Source organism: Rhinopithecus roxellana, chromosome 5 (assembly GCF_007565055.1).
Source record: "Rhinopithecus roxellana isolate Shanxi Qingling chromosome 5, ASM756505v1, whole genome shotgun sequence".
Taxonomy (NCBI): domain Eukaryota; kingdom Metazoa; phylum Chordata; class Mammalia; order Primates; family Cercopithecidae; genus Rhinopithecus; species Rhinopithecus roxellana.
The window spans coordinates 110,199,432-110,220,349 of record NC_044553.1 but is presented as its reverse complement, the minus strand read 5'-3'; the positions used below and the strand labels follow the sequence as shown (position 1 = coordinate 110,220,349).

Genomic DNA, 20,918 nt, shown 5'->3' with positions numbered 1-20,918 from the left:
ACTCTGTCTCAAAAAACAAACAAACAAACAAACAAAAAAACATTACAGGAGCTGAGCTGTTACCCAGAATAACCAGTTTAGAGAGGAACGTAAATGACCTGATGGAGCTGAAAAACACAACATGAGAATGTCACAATGCAAACACAAGTATCAGTCACCAAATAGATCAAGGGGAAGAAAGGGTATCAGAACTTGAAGACTGTCTTCCTGAAATAAGGCAGGCAGACAAGATTAGAGAATAAAGAAAGAAAAGGAATGAACAAAACCTCTGAGAACTATAGGATTATGTTAAAAGGCCAAACCTATTACTGATAGGAATAACTGAAAGAGATGGGGAGAATGGCAACAAGTTGGAAAACACACTTTAGGATATCATCCTGGAGAACTTCTCCAACCTAGCAAGACAGGCCAATGTTCAAATTCATGAAAACCAGAGAACCCTAGTAAGACACTTCACAAGAAGATCAACCCCAAGATGCATAATCATCACATTCTCCTTCAAGGTCAAAGTAAAGGAAAATATGTGAAGGGCAGCCAGAGAGAAAGGCCAAGTCACCTATAAAGGGAAGCCCATGAGACTAAAAGCAGACATCTCAGCAGAAATTCTACAAACCAGAAGAGATTGGGGGTCAGTGTTCATCATTCTTAAAGAACATCCAACCTAAAATTTCATATCCGGCCAAACTAAACTTCATTAGTGAAGGAGAAGTAAAATCTTTTTCAGACAAGCAAATGCTGAGGGAATTTGTCACCACCAGGCCTGCCTTGCAAGAGCTCCTGAAGGAAGCACTAAATTTCGAAAGGAAAAAACGTTACCAGCCACTACAAAAACATGCTGTTGTACACAGACCAGTGACATGAAGCGACTACATAAAGAAGTCTGCAAAATAGCCAGCAAGCGTCATGATGATGGGATAAAATCCACACATAACAATATTGACCTTAAATGTAAATGGGCTAAATGCTCAAATTAAAAGACGCAGAAGGGCAAGCTTGATAAAGAGTCAAGATCCATCAGTGTGCTGCATTCAAGAGCTCCATCTCACATGCAAAGACACACATAGACTGAAAATAAAAGAATGGAGGAAAATTTACCAAGCAAATGGAAAACAAAAAAGCAGGGGTTGCAATCTTAGTTTCTGACAAAACAGACTTTAAACCAACAAAAATCAAAAAAAGACAAGGGCATTACGTAATAATAAATGAGTCAATTCAACAAGAAGAGCTAACTGTCCTAAATGTCTATGCACCCAGTATAGGAGTACCCAGATTCATAAAACAAGTTCTTAGAGACAAAGAGGCTTAGACTCCCACACAATAATAGTGGGAGACTTTAACACTCTACTGTCAATATTAGATCATCAAGACAGAAAATTAACAAAAATGTTTAGGAGTTGAACTCAGCTCTTGATCAAGTGGATCTGATAGGTATCTACAGAATTCTGTACCCCAAAACAACAGAATATACATTCTTCTTGGTGCCTCATTGCACTTACTGTAAAATTGATCACATAATTGGAAGTAAATCACTCTTCAGCAAATGCAAAAGAACTGAAATAATAAGAGTCTCTCGGACCACAGCGCAATCAAATTAGAACTCAAGATTAAGAAACTGACTGAAAACCACATGACTACATGGAAATTAAACAACCTGCTCCCGAATGACTGCTGGGTAAGTAATGAAATTAAGGCAGAAATTAAGAAATTCTTTGAAACCAATGAGAACAAAGAGACAACATGCCAGAATCTCTGGGACACAGCTAAACCAGTGTTAAGAGGGAAATTTGTAATGCTAAATACTCACATCAAAAAGCTAGAAAGGTCTCAAATCAACACCGTAACATCACAACGAAAAGAACTAGAGAACCAAGAGCAAACAAACCCCAAAGCTAGGAGAAGAAAAGAAATAACTAAGCTCAGAGCAGAACTGAAGGAGACAGAGATGCAAAAATCCTTCAAAAAAATCAGTGAATCCAGGAGCTGTTTTTTTGGAAAAACCGATGAAGTAGATAGATAGATAGCTAGATTAATAGAGAAGAATCAAATAGACACAATAAAAAATGATAAATGGGATATCACCGATGACCACACAGAAATAGAGAATACTGTGTTTCCACGGTACTATATACTGTATAGACCCCACCATCAGAGAACACTATAAATACCTCTATGTAAATAAACTAGAAAATCTAGAAGTAATGGATAAATTCCTCGACACAAATGCCCTCTGAAGACTGAACCAGGAAGAAGTTGAGTCCCTGAATAGACCAATAACAAGTTCTGAAATTGAGGCAGGTGATAAATAGCCTACCAACCAAACAAAAAAAAAGCCCAAGACCAGATGGATTAATAGCTGAATTCTACTAGAAGTACAAAGAAGAACTGGTACTATTCCTATTGAAACTATTCCAAAAAATTGAAAGGGAGGGACTTCTCCCTAACTCATTCTATGAGGCCAGCACCATCCTTATACCAAAACCTGGCACAGATACAACAAAAAAAGAAAACTAAGAAAACTTCAGCCAATATCACTGATGAACACCAATGCAATGATTATTCTCAATAAATACTGGCAAACTGAATACAGCAGCACATGAAAAAGCTTATCCACCATGAACAAGTTGACTTCATCCCTGGGATGCAAGACTGCTTCAACATATGCAAATCAATAAACATAATTCATCACATAAACAGATCTAAAGACAAAAACCACATGATTATCTCAGTAGATGCAGAAAAGGCCTTTGATAAAATTCAACATTCCTTCATGTCAAAAACTCTCAATAAACTAAGTATTGAAGGAACATACTTCATAATAATAAGAACCATTTATGACATACCCACAGCCAATATCATACTGAATGGGCAGAAGCTGGAAGCATTCCACTTGAAAACTGGCCCAAGACAAGGATGCCTTCTCTCACCACTCCTATTCCACATAGTTTTAGAAGTTCCGGCTAGAGCCGTCAGGCAAGAGAAAGAAATAAAGTGTATTCAAATAGGAAGAGAGGAAGTCAGAGTGTCTTGGTTTGCAGATGACATGATCCTATATCTAGAAAACCCCATTGTCTCAACCCAAAAGCTTCTTAAGCTGATAAGCAATGTCAGCAAAGTCTCAGGATACAAAATCAATATGCAAAAGTCACAAGCATTCCTATACACCAACATTAGGCAAGCAGAGAGCCAAATCATGGATGAACTGCAGCTCTCAATTTCTCCAAAGAGAATAAAATATGCAGGAATACAGCTAGCAAGGGAAGTGAAGGACCTCTTCAAGGATAACTACAGACCACTGCTCAAGGAAATCAGAGCAGACACAAACAAATGGAAAAACATTCAATGCTCACAAATAGGAAGAATCAGTATTGTTCAAATGGCCATAGTACTCAAAGTAATTTGTAATTTCAATGCTATTCCCATTAAACTATCATTGACATTCATCACAGAATTAGAATAAACTATTTTAAAATTCATATGGATCCGAAAACCTTGTATAGCCAAGACAATCATAAGCTAAAAGAACAAAGCTGGAGACATCACACTACCGAACTTCAAACTATATTACAGGGCTACAGTAATGAAAACAGTGTGGTACTGGTACGTAAACAGACACCTCGACCAATGGAACAGAATAGAGAGCCCAGAAATAAGGCCACAAACCTACAACTATCTGATCTTTGACAAACATGACAAAAGCAATGGGAAAAGGATTCCCTATTCAATGAATAGTGATGGAATAATTGGCTAGCCATATGCAGAAGATTGAAACTGGACCTTTTCCTTATACCATATACAAAAATTAAATCAAGATGGATTAAAGACTTAAATGTAAAACCCAAAACTATAAAAACTCTGGAAGACAACCAGGGTGGTACCATTCGGGACATAGGCATGGGCAAAACATGACGAAATTGGAAAAAGCAAGTGCAACAGAAGAAAAAATTGACAAATGAGATCTAATTCAACTAAAGAGCCTCTGCACAGCAAAATAAACTATCAGAGCAAAGAGGCAACCTATAAAGTAGGAGAACATTTTTGCAATCTATGCATCTGATAAAGGCCTAATATCCAGAATCTACAGGAAATAAAAACAACCCCATTAAAAAGTGGACCAAGGACATAAGCAGACACTTCTCAAAAGATGACATTCATGTGGCCAACAAACCTATGAAGAAAAGCTCAACATCATTGATCATTAGAGAAATGCAAATCAAAACCACAATGAGATTCATGTCAGAATGGCAATTATTAAAAAGTCAAGAAGCAACAGAGGCTAGTGAGGTTGTAGAGAAATAGGAACGCTTTTACATTGTTGGTGGAAATGCAAATTAGTTCAACCATTGTGGAAGACTGTGGTGATTTCTTAAAGATCTAGCACCAGAAATACCATTTTACCCGGCAGTCTCATTACTGGGTATATACCCAAAGGAATAAAAATCATTCTATTACAAAGGTACATGCCTGCGTATGTTCATTACAGCACTATTCACAATAAAAAAGACATGGAATCAAACCAAATACCCATCAGTGATAAACTGGATAAAGAAAATGTGGGACATATACACCATGGAATGAATACTATGCAGCCATAAAAAGGAATGAGATCATGTTCTTTCCTGGGACATGAATGGACCTGGAAGCCATTATCCTCAGCAAACTAACACAGGAACAGAAAACCAAATACCACATGCTCTCAGTTATAAGTGGGAGCTGAACAGTGAGAACACATGGACACAGGGAGGGGAACAACACACATTGGGGCCTGTCAAAGGGTGTGGTTTGGGGTGGGAGAGCATTAGGAAAAATAGCTAATGCATGCTGGGTTTAATACCTAGGTGATGGATTGATAGGTGCATCAAACCACCATGACACACATTTACCTCTATAACAAACTTGCACATCCTGCACATGTACCCCAGAGCTTAAAATTTAAAAAAAATTACAGGCCGGGCGCGGTGGCTCAAGCCTGTAATCCCAGCACTTTGGGAGGCCGAGACGGGCGGATCACGAGGTCAGGAGATCGAGACCATCCTGGCTAACACAGTGAAACCCCGTCTCTACTAAAAATACAAAAACTAGCCGGGCGAGGTGGCGGGCGCCTGTAGTCCCAGCTACTCGGGAGGCTGAGGCAGGAGAATGGCGTGAACCCGGGAGGCGGAGCTTGCAGTGAGCTGAGATCCGGCCACTGCACTCCAGTCCGGGCGACAGAGCGAGACTCCGCCTCAAAAAAAAAAAATAAAAAAAAAATAAAAAAAATAAAAAAAATTACATAGAATTACAAGAGACCTCCTAGTAGCCAAAACAATCTTGAAGAAGAAGAACAAAGAGGACTGAACTACTCAATTTCAAAACTTATTACAAACCTATAGTAATTAACTGTTACCTTAACGTGAGGATAGACATATAAATTATTAAGCTATATTCTATTATATTCTAGTCCATTAGAATTGAGAGTCCAGAAATATGTCCAGGTGTTTATTGCCAAGCTTTGATGTCTGCCAGTAGACCATACATATTTTAAAAAATGCATTTCCATGAAACATTTTTTAAAACATGAACAAACAACAAAACACAAAAGACAAAGAATTCTAATTCCTCTAATTCTGAAATGGAAATTATATATTCATTGTGCATAAGTCAATAAAACTAGAAATGTATTACAAAAGATCAATCAAAGCCCCACCTCACCACCACCTCTGAAAATAAACAATGATTTTAACACAGCAAAAAACTGGAATACACTTAGCTAGAGAAGATGTACGGACAGCAAATACCCACATAGTAGGTTGTTTACATCATTATTAGGAAATTGCAAATTAAACCACAGTGAGATACCACTATACACCCACAGGAATTTCTAAGATTGGCCAAACCAAGTATTGGCCAGGACTAAAGCAACTGTAACTTTCATACTTTACTGTTAGAAATGCAAGTTGGAATGATTACTTCAGAAAATACTTCGCTCATTTAAAGTTCAGAAAATACTTTGGTCATTTAAAGTTAAGTACATGCTTATTACATGACCCACTCCTAGGTAATTTATCTGTGACAAATGAAAACATTTTTCACCCAAGGACTTGTCTGCAAATTCTCATAGTAGTTTTATTCATAGTAACCCTAATCTGGAAAAAAGTGAGATGTCTAACTTGTGAGTGGATAAACAAATTTTCAGGTGTCTGAACAGTGGAACATTATTTTTTTGTGTGCTATATTGTCTCTTTGTTTACTTGTTTCACTGGATAAATAGTGAGGGAAATTATAATTTTTTTATTATACTTTAAGTTCTAGGGTACGTGTGCATAATGTGCAGGTTTGTTACATATGTATACATGTGCCATGTTGGTGTGCTGCACCCATTAACTCGTCATTTACATTAGGTATATCTCCTAATGCTAACCTTCTCCCCTCCCCCGACCCCACGACAGGCCCTGGTGTGTGATGTTCCCCTTCCTGTGTCCAAGTGTTCTCATTGTTCAATTCCCATCTATGAGTGAGAACATGCAGTGTTTGGTTTTTTTGTCCTTGCAATAGTTTACTGAGAATGATGGTTTCCAGCTGAATCCATGTCCTTACAAAGGACGTGAACTCATCTTTTTTTTATGGCTGCATAGTATTCCATGGTGTATATGTGCCACATTTTCTTAATCCATCTATCATTGATAGACATTTGGGTTGGTTCCAAGTCTTTGCTATTGTGAATAATGCCACAATAAACATATGTGTGCATGTGTCTTTATAGCAGCATGATATACAATCCTTTGGGTATATACCCAGTAATGGGATGGCTGGGTCAAATGGTATTTCTAGTTCTAGATTATTGAGGAATCGCTACACTGTCTTCCACGGTGGTTGAACTAGTTTACAGTCCCACCAACAGTGTAAAAGTGTTCCTATTTCTCCGCATCCTCTCCAGCACCTGTTGTTTCCTGACATTTTAATGATCGCCATTCTAACTGGTGTGAGATGGTATCTCACTGTGGTTTTGATTTGCATTTCTCTGATGGCCAGTGATGATGAGCATGTTTTCATGGGTCTGTTGGCTGCATAAATGTCTTCTTTTGAGAAGTATCTGTTCATATCCTTTGCCCACTTTTTGATGGAGTTTTTTTTCTTGTAAATTTATCTGAGTTCTTTGTAGATTCTGGATATTAGCCCTTTGTCAGATGAGTAGATTGCAAAAATTTTCTCCCGTTCTGTATGTTGCCTGTTTGAACAGTGGAATGTTATTAAGCAATTAAAAGAAATGAACTAGTGATACATTCAACAGTTTAAATGAATGGCAAGAGCTTTATGCTAAATGAATTAATTTAGAGACAATAGGGTGTATGGTTGTAATAAGTGTATATTCTAGAAAGCCTTACTGGTAGAAAACAGATGGCTGATTTCTAGGAGCAAGAGGTAGGGGAAGAAATTGACTAGAAAGAGACAAAAGAGAACTTTGTGGTGTAGTGGAAATCTTTCATATCATGATTGTGATTTTGGTTATACTGGGGTACATAATAGTGAAAACTCATTGAATTATACACAAATTAAAAATTTTTTATTGTATGGAAATAATATCTCCATGAAACTGACCAAATTTTTTTCAAATTATAGAATAAAACATTTTTTTGGACGCAAGGGTGACAAAAAGAAAACATTTTCAATATGAATTGTTAGGAGTAAATCAAAGTGAAAACTATAGATTATTTGAAATTTATGACAGTATGAAACTTACAGGATGTTACCAAAGCTTTGCTCAGAATGAAATTTTTGCTTTAAATGATTTTGTTATCAGTTGATGTAGAAATGATGTAAATAACTCAAGGAGCTAGAACGATATTGTTATCACCCCCATGGAAAACAAGATAGATGGATTTACTTAGTTTTATTTAACAAATACACATGTGACACTTACAATATACTACTTTTTATAAAGATAAAAAAACAGAGATGTAATTTCTTAAGATTTGTAAAATAGCCTGCAAAAAAGCTAATAAAAAATAAAATGGAGCATACATATATCCCACATTATGACTGAGAGGGAGTATAATCAAGATGATATTGAGATTAATAATGAGGAAATGCAGTGTACAACACTACACCAATAAAATTTTAAATCTTACCAAAGTAGACAATCATCTAAAAAACAAATCATCAGATTGTAATTGTGGCAGTATATCTGAAAGGATTCTTTCAACCTTATCTCTTGCTATTCTCACATTTTAATCTTTTGCTCTGACCAAATGGGTCTCCACAATGTTCTAAGCATAACTTGTATTTTTCCTTATGTTCAGCATTGTTTACTCAATTTTCTCTGGTAGTAATGCCATTTCCTTTGTATTCAGAGACCCTCTGACTTTCAAGAGAGTACACATTCCATTTCCTTCAGGAAACTTAGCTGGAAATGAACATATCACATTACTTACCTGTCATTACTCTACCCCATGGAATTATGTTTTTGTTTGTTTGTTTGTTTGTTTTGTTTTGTTTGAGACAGAGTCTCTCTCTGTTACCCAGGCTGGAGTGCAGTGCCGTAATTCTTGGCTCATTGCAACCTCCGCCTCCCAGGTTCAAATGATTCTCATGTTTCAGCCACCTAATTAGCTGGGATTACAGGCACGCGCCACACTGCCAGCTAATTTTTGTATTTTTAGTAGAGACAGGGCTTTGCCATGTTGGCCAGGCTGGTCTCGAACTCCTGACCTCAAGTGATCCACCCGCCTCAGCCTCTCAAAGTGCTAGGATTACAGTCGTGAGCCACCGAACGTGGCTGGAATTATGTATCTTTCTATGCTGTTATGTCATCTTCTTCCTTCTACAGACTAAGTTTCTTGAATATTCTCATTATGTATATACCTCTTTGTATCCTCCCTCTACTATAGTTTATGAAGAGTCAAAACTCTGGAAATAAATATTTAATTGAATGCTAAAAGTGAATCAAATGGGAGGTGCTTCCAGATGGGTGACTAGAGGCATCTAGTATGTGCCTCCTCCACAACAAAGAACCAAAATAGTGAGTAGATAATCACACTTTGAACAGATCATCCGAGAATACTGGCATTCAACCGCGAAGTGACAGGAGACACCTAAAGCAAGCTTGTGCAATGCACATCCTGCAGGCCGCATGTGGCCCAGGATGGCTTTGAGTGCGGCCAAACACAAATTTGCAAACTTTCTTAAAGCATTATGAGTTTTTTTTGTGATTTTTTTTTTTTTTTAAAGCTCATCAGCTATCGTTACTGTCAGTGTATTCTATGTGTGGCCCAAGGCAGTTCTTCTTCTTCCACTGTGGTCAGGGAAGCCAAAAGATTGGACACCTCTGACCTAAAGCAAGATAGGAGAGCAAAGTGAGGTAGCCTGTTCTTCTGGGATCAGCTGGGAGCCTGGAGAGGCTCCCCAGTATGGGGAAAGGAAGTGCGTGATCCCCAACAGCCTATATTCCCACCGCGGACTCCTGCGTCCAGCCATGGGAAAGCCCCTGCAACTAACATAAGAACCTACTTGGAGACCACATAAAGGTATTGTTCCTGAGAGGGAGTCCATGCTTGGGCCTCACATACCCCTGAGTCCTGAGCAGCTACAGAAAGGTGCCACAACCACAGTCCGGCTCCTACCAGAGCTACATTCTGCCCAGGGATCCAACAGCTTCTGCATTTCCATAACTCAAACCCCACTGACATTCCCCACCCCCTGCCAGCACCACAGTTGGCCTCTGCCTCCAGGGATGAAGTAAGAACCATTGGCAAAGACCCTACTGCCCCTAGCGGTGAGGCCACTGTAACATCTTCATACGTCCAAGAATGAACTTCCCTTCCAACAGCAGCCACTGCTGTGGGCCGCTGAACCTGGGGCCAAAGCACAAGCAATGTGCATGCTTCCCAGCTGCCTGCATATGGGTGCTGCTACTGAGAGCAACCTCACTCTCCCTAGTTGTGGGGCTGCAGTGCAGCCACTGCCATGCTCACCCAAGCATTCTGCGTTAGGCCTGAGTATTACCCCATGCCAGCCTACCAAAGCTCGCACCTACACATACCACCAGAGTCCCTGATAACAGATCCACCCAGCTCATCTCTACACCTCCAGTAACCAAGCATGTTGCTCAGAGGCCTGGGGACTGCCCAGCCCAGTCCACCGTTGTTGGTACCTGAGTATTCATTCTGGAGGATTAAGGGAAAGCCCACCCAACCTGTCATTGCAGGTGGGGATTCATCCACCTGCAAGCCTGGGGACTAGACTGCCAGCCCATGAAGGCTACCACCAACAATGTGAGTGTGAATTACTTGGGATCCAGAGGTTATTCATGCCAATGCTACTGCCATTGCCCATACCATGGCCCCAGAACCCACCTTCCTCATTAGCCCATTGTTGCCACCCCTGTCACCAGAGCAAGCTGCCTGGACCTGCTCACCTGGACCTGCTAACACTGGTATCAGTGTTTGTCATTGTGGAGCCTAAGAACAAGTATATTTGGCCCCCTGCTGCCACTACTGGGGCTTGAGGTGTCCCCATCCCCAGCAAAACTTCACCAGAACCTTCACTAACAACCCTACCATAAGTCACTGAGGAAATCACAGATACCACTGATGCTGTTTACAACTGAAAAACAGCGTATGTGACATATGCAACATCATAAGGTCACAAAATACTCAAATTTGCAGTGTCCCAGAAGGTGAAGAAAAAATGAAAGGTAACTTGATAGGAGTAGTATTGAATCTGCAGGTTACTTTGGGCAGCCATTTTAATGATATTGATTCTTCCAATCCGTGAGCCCATATGGAATGTTTTTTCATTTATTTGTGTCATATATGATTTATTTCAGTAATCTTTTGTAGTCCTTCTTGTAGAGATCTTTCACTTCCTTGGTTTAAATGTATTCTTAGGTATCTTATTTTTGTGTATGTGTAGTCCGTGTAAATGGGATTGTATTCTTGATTCGGCTCTCACCTTCAATGTTATTAGTGTATAGAAATGCTACTGATTTTTGTACATTGATTTTGTATCCTGAAACTTCACCGAAGTCGTCTTATCAGTTCTAGGAGCCTTTTGGCAGAGTCTTTAGAGTTTTCTAGGTATAGAATCATATTGTCAGTGAAGAGAGATAATTTAACTTATTTTCCTGTTTGAATGCCTTTTATTTCTCTTGCTGATTACTCTGGCTAGGACTTGCAATATGTAGGAGTGGTGAGAGTGGACATCCTTGTCATGTTCCTGTTCTTCAGGGAAATGCTTCCAGCTTTTGCCCATCCACAATGGGATTGGCTATGGGGTTGCCATAGATGACTTTTATTATTTTGAGGTATGTTCATTCAATTCTTAGTCTGTTGAGGGTTTTTTTTTTTTTTTTTTTTAATCATGAAGGGATGCTGGATTTTATTGAAAGCTGCTTCTGCATCTATTGAGGTGATCATATGGTCTTTGTTTATCAATATCATTTTTTACAAAATTATGAAAAGCTATTCTAAAATGCATATGGAGCCATAAAAGAGCCTGAAGAGCCAAAGCAATCCTAAGCAAAAAGAGCAAAACAGGAGGCATTACATTACCCAATTTCAAACTATACTATAAGTCTACAGTAACCAAGACAGCACATGGTACTGGTACAAAACCAGACACTTAAGACCAGTGGAACAGAATAGAGAACCCAGAAATAATGCAGCACATCTATAGCCATCTGATCTTTGGTAAAGCTGACAAAAATAAGCAATGAAGAAAGGACTCCCTATTTAATAAATGGTGCTGAAATAACTGGCTAGCCATATGCAGAATAAATAAATTAGACCCCTACATTTCATCATATACAAAAGTTAACTCAAGATGAATGAAAGATTTAAAGGTAAGACCTCTAAACTATAAAATTCCTAGAGGAAAGCCTAGGGAATACCATTCTGGACAGTGGCCTTGGCAATGAATTTATGACTAAGTCCTCAAAAGCAATTACAATAAACACAAAAACTGACAAGCGAGACCTAATTAAAGAGCTTCTGCACAGCAAAAGAAACTGTCAACAGAGTGAACAGATAACCTACAGAATGGGAGAAAATATTTCAGAAACTGTGCATCCAAAGGTTTAATATCCAGAATCTATAAGGAACTTAGACAATTGAATAAGCCAAAAACAAAGCCATTGAAAGGTGGGCAAAGGACATGAACAGACACTTCTCAAAAGAAGACATACAATCAACCAAGAGACATACAATAATGCTCACAGGGTGAGATGCCACACTCTTAAACAACTGGATGTCATATGAACTCATTATTATTCATTCCTGTAAGGAGGGCACCTTGCTATTCATGAGAGATCCACCCTTGTGATCCAGCCACCTTTCACTGGACCCCACCTCCAACATTGGGGATCACATTTCTACATGAGATGTGCAGGGGACAAATATCTAAATCGTATCATAGGGATAATACCATATTGAATTTTTAGATACTTGTGATACTATTGAATGTACAACAGTCAGTACAATGCTTGGAACATACTCCACCACGCATAATTGTTACTTTTCCCACCTTTCAGATGAGGTCACAATTACTTTCAGCTATCAAGTAGTTATTTCTCCATTTTGACATGCAAAATGTTTATATTTGTAAAAATCTTTATATTTATAAAAATCATAATATTTAGGCTGATGGCAGTGAGCATACTTTAGTTGAAAAAATATGTAATTTCATATTTTATTCCAATTTAGATATTTCTTTATTCCAAAGAATCACCTGTCTAGTTTGCTTTTTTCCTCATTAAGGCTATTGTAATTTGCATCGTTCTCACTTTTTTAGGTAGGAGTATGTTTTTTTCACCTGTCATTACTCTCTAGATTGTTTTACGTTGTGGGCAATTTTTTCATAGATCACTGGATGAATTCTTTGACAACAGGATCCTTTGGATGAGCAGTTAACATTAAAATTGTCATTTTCCTCTTTTTTTCCTCCAAAAAGAGAAGTATACAAATTAAGTCAACATTAATGGATTGCTATAGTGAGAGCTGTCTTACATCAGTGACCAGCTTGATGACTGTCAGCTACCAGTTTAGGCAAGCTGGAGCCTAGTTAGAAAGGGGCAGAGAAGTATCTCAAATTTTTCTGAACCTTTGGTATTTAGTCAGTATAAAAAACAAAAACAAAACAAATCTTTGAGAGTCTGGTCAAGTTATTTCCACTGCCTTTTTAGTTATTTCTAAAATTCAATGACTATTTTTTGTATTATTCTTTACCTGTATTTATCTTTTCATTGTATAACTCTTGAGGTACATAGGTAGTCAGCCACTTCAGTCACCAAATTTAATAGGCTGAGTGTTAAATTTAATAGGGGAAAAATACAGCCAACATTTTGCTTTATTATAAAAATTAGCAGTGAAATAACTGTGTTAAAACCTTTTTTCTCTTCAGGGCTAAGGAATATGAGAGTTTAATGGAAACCAAAAATTCTGGATCTGATTCACCTTATAAAGCAAAGTGAGTATTCCACATTTTAGTTCTCCTTTTCTTCAGTCTATGCCTGTAACAAAAGTGTATCTCAACCATCATGTTATGTCTGTAATTAGATTCTTTGTTTCTGATTTCTAGAACAACATTGTGTTAACACAGTAGTATCCAACTAGAGGAGAGTTTGCTGAGGATATTTGGCTGCGTCTGGGCACAGTTCTTGTGAGCACAACTTGAGGCTGCTAGCATCATGTGGGTGGAGGCCAAGGATTCTGCTATATATTATTCAATGTATAAGACAACCCTCACAGAGAGAACAGTGACTTTTTCACTGTGAAAAGTAGCAGTAAAAGAGTCATCTGTGCAAAATTAATGCAGGAACAGAAAACCAAACACTGTATTCACACTTATAAGGGGGAGTTGAACAAGGAGAACACATAAACAGAGGGAGGGGAACAACACATGTTGGGGCCTGTCGAGGGGGGACGAGAGGAATGTTAATAGTGCCAAGGTTGAGAATCCCTGTTCTAACAGATCAGGTTCTGGCAAAGCAAGGCTGTGCTGGTGCTTGCTCTGAGGAGATCTCTTTAGGGATTGTTCCGCAGGCCAGTCTGTAAAGAGAATTAGCGTTCTCTAATGCCAATTCTCACGAGATTTTAGGTGAGAATTTAGACTTCACCATTGAGGTGTAAATGTAATTAAACAATAGCTAGGTAAACAAAGGCATCTTTTTGCTTCTCTTAAAAATACTGTCAGTAGAGCTGCAGTAAGAAAAGTACTCACAAACACTATTGAAGGGAGTACAGACTAGTATGGTCTTGTTGAAAAGCAGCGTGCATTAGCAGTTTAGGAAGTCTTATTCAGATCTAAGACTGCTCAGTGAAATAGTGCAAAATGTGCTCAGATATTTATATACATACATGACTCTTTTAAAAAAATATTTATTTTAAGTTCTGCAGTACATGTGCAGGATGTGCAGGTTTGTTTCATAGGTAAACATGTGTCATGGTGGTTTGCTGCACCTATCAACCTATCACCTAAGTATTAAGCCCAGCATGCATTAGCTATTTGTCTTGATGCTCTCCCTCCTCTCATCACCCCTCGACAGGCCCCAGCGTGTGTTGTTCCGCTCCCTCTGTTTATGTGTTCTCCTTGTTCAGCTCCCCTTTATAAGTGAGAACATGTGGTGGTTGGCTTTCTGTTCCTGCATTAATTTTGCATAGATGACTCTTTTACTGGTACCTTTAACAGTGAAAAAGTCAAGAAACAATTTAATTTAAGTGCCCCAAGTTGAGGAATATCCATAACCACTTGTTGGTGTACACATGCTATAGAATGTTAATGTAGCCATTATTTGCGTTTACAGTACAAATAGTCTTGCCTGTCAAAAGATACCCATCAGCTTACTGCTTTTATTTATTATTGTTCTGAAAGTATTAGGCATTGCAATAAAAAGATAAATATGTATAAAACATTAAAGAAGTAAGAAAATTATCAAGATTATGAAGATACTGTATATCACAAAGTCCAGGAGAATGGAGTGAAAAACTAGTAGAAGCAACAAGAGAAATCAATTCAGTAGGATGGTGGATTACCAAATTAATATAATTACAGTAATAGATAACATTTACTGAGCCATTACCTTATGCTAGACTCTATGTGTGCTACCTAATTCCTGACAATAATTCTATGAGGTTAATTAGGGAAACTAAGCTCTAGAGAGGGTAACTGGCCTGAAGCTACACAACAGCATATCTAGCATACAAAAATTAATAGCTTTCTTTGCAATAACCACTTAGAAAATATAAATATATTTACAGTAGCAATAAAAAGAAGTAAAATATTTAAGAGAAAACTTAACATATTTTTTTTGAAGACAGAGTCTCGCTGTGTCACCCAGTCTGAAGGGAAGTAGTGTGATCTAGGCTCACTGCAACCTACACCTCCCAGGTTCAGGCAATTCTTGTGCCTCAGCCTCCCACGTAACTGGGATTACAGATATGTGCCACCATGCCCAGCTAGTTTTTTGTATTTTAGTAGAGACAGGGTTTCACCTTGTTGCCCAGCTTGGTCTTGAACTCTTGCGCTCAGGCAATCCACTCACCTCAGCCTCCCAAAGTGCTGGGATTATAGGCATGAGCCACCATGCCCAACCTTTAAGAGTAAACTTAAGAGGAAATGTGAAAGATCTATTAAAAGAAAATCTTAAAAAGCTAAGAAGAGATATAAAAGACTTTTGTAAATGGAAAGATAAATCATATTCTTGGATAAAAGACACAGGACAGTAAGTTTGCTGTAAATATTCCTACAAATGTAATGTAATTCCTATAAAATAGCAACTTTTTTTTCATAGATCTAAAATCATTCTAAAGAGAATATAGAAACGTCTGAGAATTTCTAAGAAAAATTTTTGAAAGAAAGAATATGAGTTAGGACTCAGCTAATGGATATTTAATAAAATTGTAAAGCTGCACTCACACATGAATAAAAATACAAGTTGTTGGAAGAGTGTTCTTTTGTTTTGGTTTTGGTTTTTTGTTTTGTTTTGTTTTGTTTGGTTTTTTTTTGTTGTTGTTGTTTAAGACAGAGTCTCACTCTATCGCCCAGGCTGGAATGTAGTGGCGAGATCTCGGCTGACTGCAACCTCTTCCTCCCGGGTTCAAGTGATTCTCGTGCCTCAGCCTCCCTAGTAGCTGGGATCACAGGCGCCTGCCACCACACCCAGCTAATTTTTGTATTTTTAGTAGAGACGGGGTTTCACCAGTGTTGACCAGACTGGTCTTGATCTCCTGACCTCAAGTGATCCGCCTGCCTTGGCCTCCCGAAGTTCTGGGATTATAGGCGTGAGCCGTCACGCCCGGCTGGGAGAGATTTTTAAAACAGTCTAGAAATACATCTAAATACTTGAGGAAATTTAGTATATATGACTGTGTTATATAGTATTTGCAAAAGATGGCCAGAAGAAGTTGAGCCCTTTCTGAATACATGCCCCTTTGCAGTATAACTTTGCTGTTTCTCCTATCAAGAAGTGGACTCTGTTTCCCTTCCTCTTGAACTTCTGGACCTGTGACTTGTTTTAGCCCATTGAAAGCTGTAGAAGTGATATGTGACTTCCAAGCCTTTTAACCTCATGGGTCTATGGTTTCTATTCTCACCTGCACTTTCTTATTCTTCGGTAACTGCCATGTAAGGAAGCCTGGGTCAGCCTCCTTGTGAGTGAGAAATCCCATGAAGGAACAGGCTCAGTTGTCCCAGCTGTCCCTTCTGAAAACCCTAGACAAGGGATCAAGGCCATCCAGGACCAGTTAGCACCTAGCCGGTTACGTTAGGTGAGACCAGAAGAATTACCTAGCTGAGCCCAGATCAAACTGCCCAGAGCAAATAGTTGTTTGAAGACACTGAGTTTTGAGGCAGTTTGTTTCACAGCAGGTAATAACTGATACAATGACAAAGGTGGAATTCCAAGTCATTAGGGAAAGGATAAGATTAGCCAGTAAATGTTGTTGAATACTCTTTTCACTCCTTATTCTAGCAGTTAAATTGCTGATTAATCAGAGATGTAATGATAAAAACATGAAACTATAAAAGCACTAGAAGAAAACAGAGGAAATGTCAAAGTCCCTTCTAAATAAACTTCTAGACACAGGAGTCAGAGAAGAAAAGACTGATGAATTTGATTCTATCAAAGTGAAAACTTTATGCTTGGTTAAATACCATAAAGAAAAAAGAGGGGTAGAAATATTTACAACAAAAATGATACAGAGCTCATGTTATATATAAATACCTTGTATAAATTAATATGAGCAAGATCATTCATCGGTAGGAAAAAATATTGAATATGATCAGGTAATACAAGGAAAAGGAAGTTAAAAGTGCCCAATTTGTTTTACTTTTGAAATTCCAAACTACTTAATTGGATTTTTAAAAATTATATTTATAGACATTTTAATGCTGTGAGGAAATGCTTATGATGATTGCAAACTTTTAATTTTGATACAGTATGAGCTTTTTCCATTAAAATGATAGAGGCCCTAAAGGATAGTAATGCTACTTAAATTCAAGTTTCTGTATATATCTTCCCAAAAACTATATATATCAACAAGGAAAGCAAATTAAGTAATCAATACTTCATATCTATACTATATCTAAGAGACATAGATGGCTACCAATGTACGTTTTTTTCATTTTTTAAAATGGTGATGAAATACATATAGCAAAATTTACTATCTTACTCATTATTAATACAGTTTATTGATATTAAGTACATTCATATTGTTGTGTAGCTATTACATCATCCATCTCCAGAACTATTTTTATCTTACAAAACTAAAACTATACCTGTTAAACAATAATTTCCCATACCTCCTGTTCCTAGCACTTGGCAACCACCATTCTACTTTCTATTATTATTATATTGACTACTCTGGGTAACTCATATAAGTGTAAATATACAGTGTTTGTCTTTTTGTGATAGGCTTATTTCATTTATCATGATATCCTCAAGATTTATCCATGTTGCACCAAGAATAAGAATATTCATCCTTGCTAGGGCAGAATAATACTCCACTATATGTGTTGCTTATCCATTAATCTGTCGTTAGACATTTGGATTGCTTCCGCTATTTAGCAATTATGAATAATGCTGCTGTGAACATGGGTATACAAATATCTCTTTGAGTCCCTGCTTTTCATTCTTTTCTGTGTATACCCAGAAGTGGAATTGCTAGATCATATGGCAGATCTGTTTTTGATATTAATACCAGCACACTGTCTTCCACAGTAGCTATACCATTTTTTACATTCTCACCAGCTCTGCACAAGAGTAACAATATCTCCACATCCTCACCAGTACTTGTTATTTTCTGCTTTTTTTTTTTTTGATGGTAGCCATCCATATAGTTGAGATAGTATCTCATTCTAGTTTCGGATTGCATTTACCTAACAATTAGTGGTGTTGGACATCTTTTCATGTGCTTTTTGGACATTTGTGTATTCTTTTCTTTTTGAGACAGAGTCTTGCTCTGTCGCTCAGGCTGGAGTGCAATAGTGGGATCTCAGCTCACTGCAACCCCCAGCTCCTGGGTTCAAGCAATTCTCCTGCCTCAGCCTCTCAAGTAGCTGGGATTACAGGTGTGTGCCACCACGCCCAGCTAATTTTTTGTATTTTTAGTAGAGATGGAGTTTCACCATGTTAGCCAGGATGGTCTCAATCTCCTGACCTTGTGATCCGCCTACGTTGGTGTCCCAAAGTGCTGGGATTACAGGCGTGAGCCACCGTGCCTGGCCTTATTTGTATGTGTGTCTATATATGTATATACACATACACACATTTTTGCTTTTGAGATAAACTCTTGCTCTGTTGCCAAACTGGAGTGCAGTGGCGCGATCTCAGCTCACTGCAGCCTCTGCCTCCTGGATTCAAGGGATCCTCCCACTTCAGCCTCCCAAGTACCTTGGGACTACAGGAGTGTGCCACCAACTCGGATAATTTTTGTATTTTTTTGTAGGGATGGGGTCTTACCATGTAGCCCAGGCTGCTTTCGAACTCCTGGGCTCAAGCAATCCGCCCCACTCAGCGTCCTGAAGTGCTATTACATCTTCTTTACATGCTTGGTAGAATTCACTAGTGAATCCATCAAGTCCAAGGCTTTTCTTTGATGAGAGATTTTGATTACTAATCGACTTAATTATATATCTTTTAGGTCTTGTATTTCTTCATCATTAGATTTTGACATATTTTGGGTTTCTAGGAAGTGGTCTGTTTTGTGTAGGTTATCCAATTTATTGCCATACAGTTGTTAATAGTACTCTCTTTGAATCCTTCTTATGTATGTAGAATCAGTAGTAATGTGCCCACTTTCATTTCTGAATTTAGCAATTAGTATCTTTTCATAGTCAATCTAGCTAAAGGTTTGTTAGTTTAATTGTCTTATGGAAGAGCCAGCTGTTGGTTTCATTGATTTTTCTCTATATTATAAAATTCTGTTTCATTTATCCCTATACTAATCTTTATTATTCTTTCTGAAGGAAATAATAAAGCTTTGGGTTTAGCTTTGGGTTTAGATTTTTCTTCTTTTTCTACTTTGTTAAATGTAAATGTCCCCTTCTTTCACTGATTTTGATATGTTGTGCTTTCATTTTCATTTGTCTGTATTTTCTGATTTTTCTTTGACTACTTTTGTGATTCATTGGTTGTGTAAAAATGTGTTATTTTTCACACATTTGTGAATTTTTCAGGTTGATTTTTTTGTTACAGATTTCTAACTTCATCCTGTTGTGGTCAGAGAATACACATTGTATGACATCTATCTGTGAATCTATTGAGTCTTCATTTGTTTGTTTGTTTTTGTTGTTTGTTTTTTAACTTTTAAGTTCAGGGTTACAAGTGCAGGTTTGTTACATAGGTAGTAAACTTGTGTCGTGGGGGTTTGTTGTACAGACTATTTCATCACCCAGGTATTAAGCCTAGTACTCCTTAGTTATTTTTCTTGGTCTTCTCCTTCCTCCCACCGTCCATCCTCCAACAGGCCCTAATGTATGTTGTTTCCCTCTATGTGTCTATGTGTTCTTATCATTTAGCTCCCACTTATAAATGAGAACATGGGATATTTGGTTTTCTCTTCCTGTGTTAGTTTGCTAAGGATAATGGCCTGCAGCACCATCCATGTCCCTGCACAGGACATGATCTCATTCCTTTTTATGGCTGTATTATATTCCATGGTGTATACATACCACATTTTCTTTATCCAGTCTATCATTCATGGGCATTTAAATTGATTCCAGGTCTTTGTTACTGTGAATAGTGTGGTGATGAACATATGTGTGTGCATGTGTCTTTATAGTAGAATGATTTATATTCCTTTGGATATACATCCAGTAACGGGATTGCTGGGTTGAATGGTATTTCTGTCTTTAGGCCCTTTGAGGAATCACCACACTGTCTTCCACAATGGCTGAACTAATTTACACTCCCAACAGTGTGTAAGCATTTCTTTTTCTCTACAACCTTGCGAGCATCTGTGATTTTTTGACTTTTAAATCATAGCCATTTTCATTGGTATGACATGGTATCTCATTATGGTTTTGATTTGCATTTCTCTAGTGATCAGTGATGTGGAGCTTTTTTTCATATGATTTTTGGCCATATGTATATCTTCTTTAGAAAAGTGTCTGTTCATGTCCTTTGCCCACTTTTTAATCGGGTTTTTTTTTCTTGTAAATTTGAGTTCCCTATATATGCCAGATATTTTGTTGGATGCATAGTTTTCAAGAATTTTCTCCCATTCTGTAGTTTGTCTGTTTACCCTGTTGATAGTTTCTTTTGCTGTTCAGAAGCCCTTTAGTTTAATGAGATACCATTTGTCAATGTTTGCTTTTGTTGCAAGTGCTTTTGGTGTCTTTGTCATGAAATCTTTGCCCATGCCTGTGTCCCAAATGGTATTATCTAGGTTGTCTTCTAGGGTTTTTATACTTTTGGGTTTTACATTTAAGTCTTTAATCCATCTTGAGTT

The 20,918-nt window shown here is 37.9% G+C and overlaps 1 protein-coding gene across 4 annotated transcripts in view; it reads left to right on the top strand.

Moving 5' to 3' along the window:
• SCAPER (S-phase cyclin A associated protein in the ER) overlaps window positions 1-20,918 on the top strand; it is a 587,291-nt gene that overhangs the window by 280,839 nt on the left and 285,534 nt on the right. For all 4 annotated transcript variants that reach the window (XM_030930958.1, XM_030930961.1, XM_030930960.1 and 1 more), the window contains one exon: window positions 13,372-13,437. In XM_030930958.1, coding sequence (XP_030786818.1) covers window positions 13,372-13,437 — 66 coding nt within the window. The remainder of the gene's footprint in view (window positions 1-13,371; window positions 13,438-20,918) is intronic.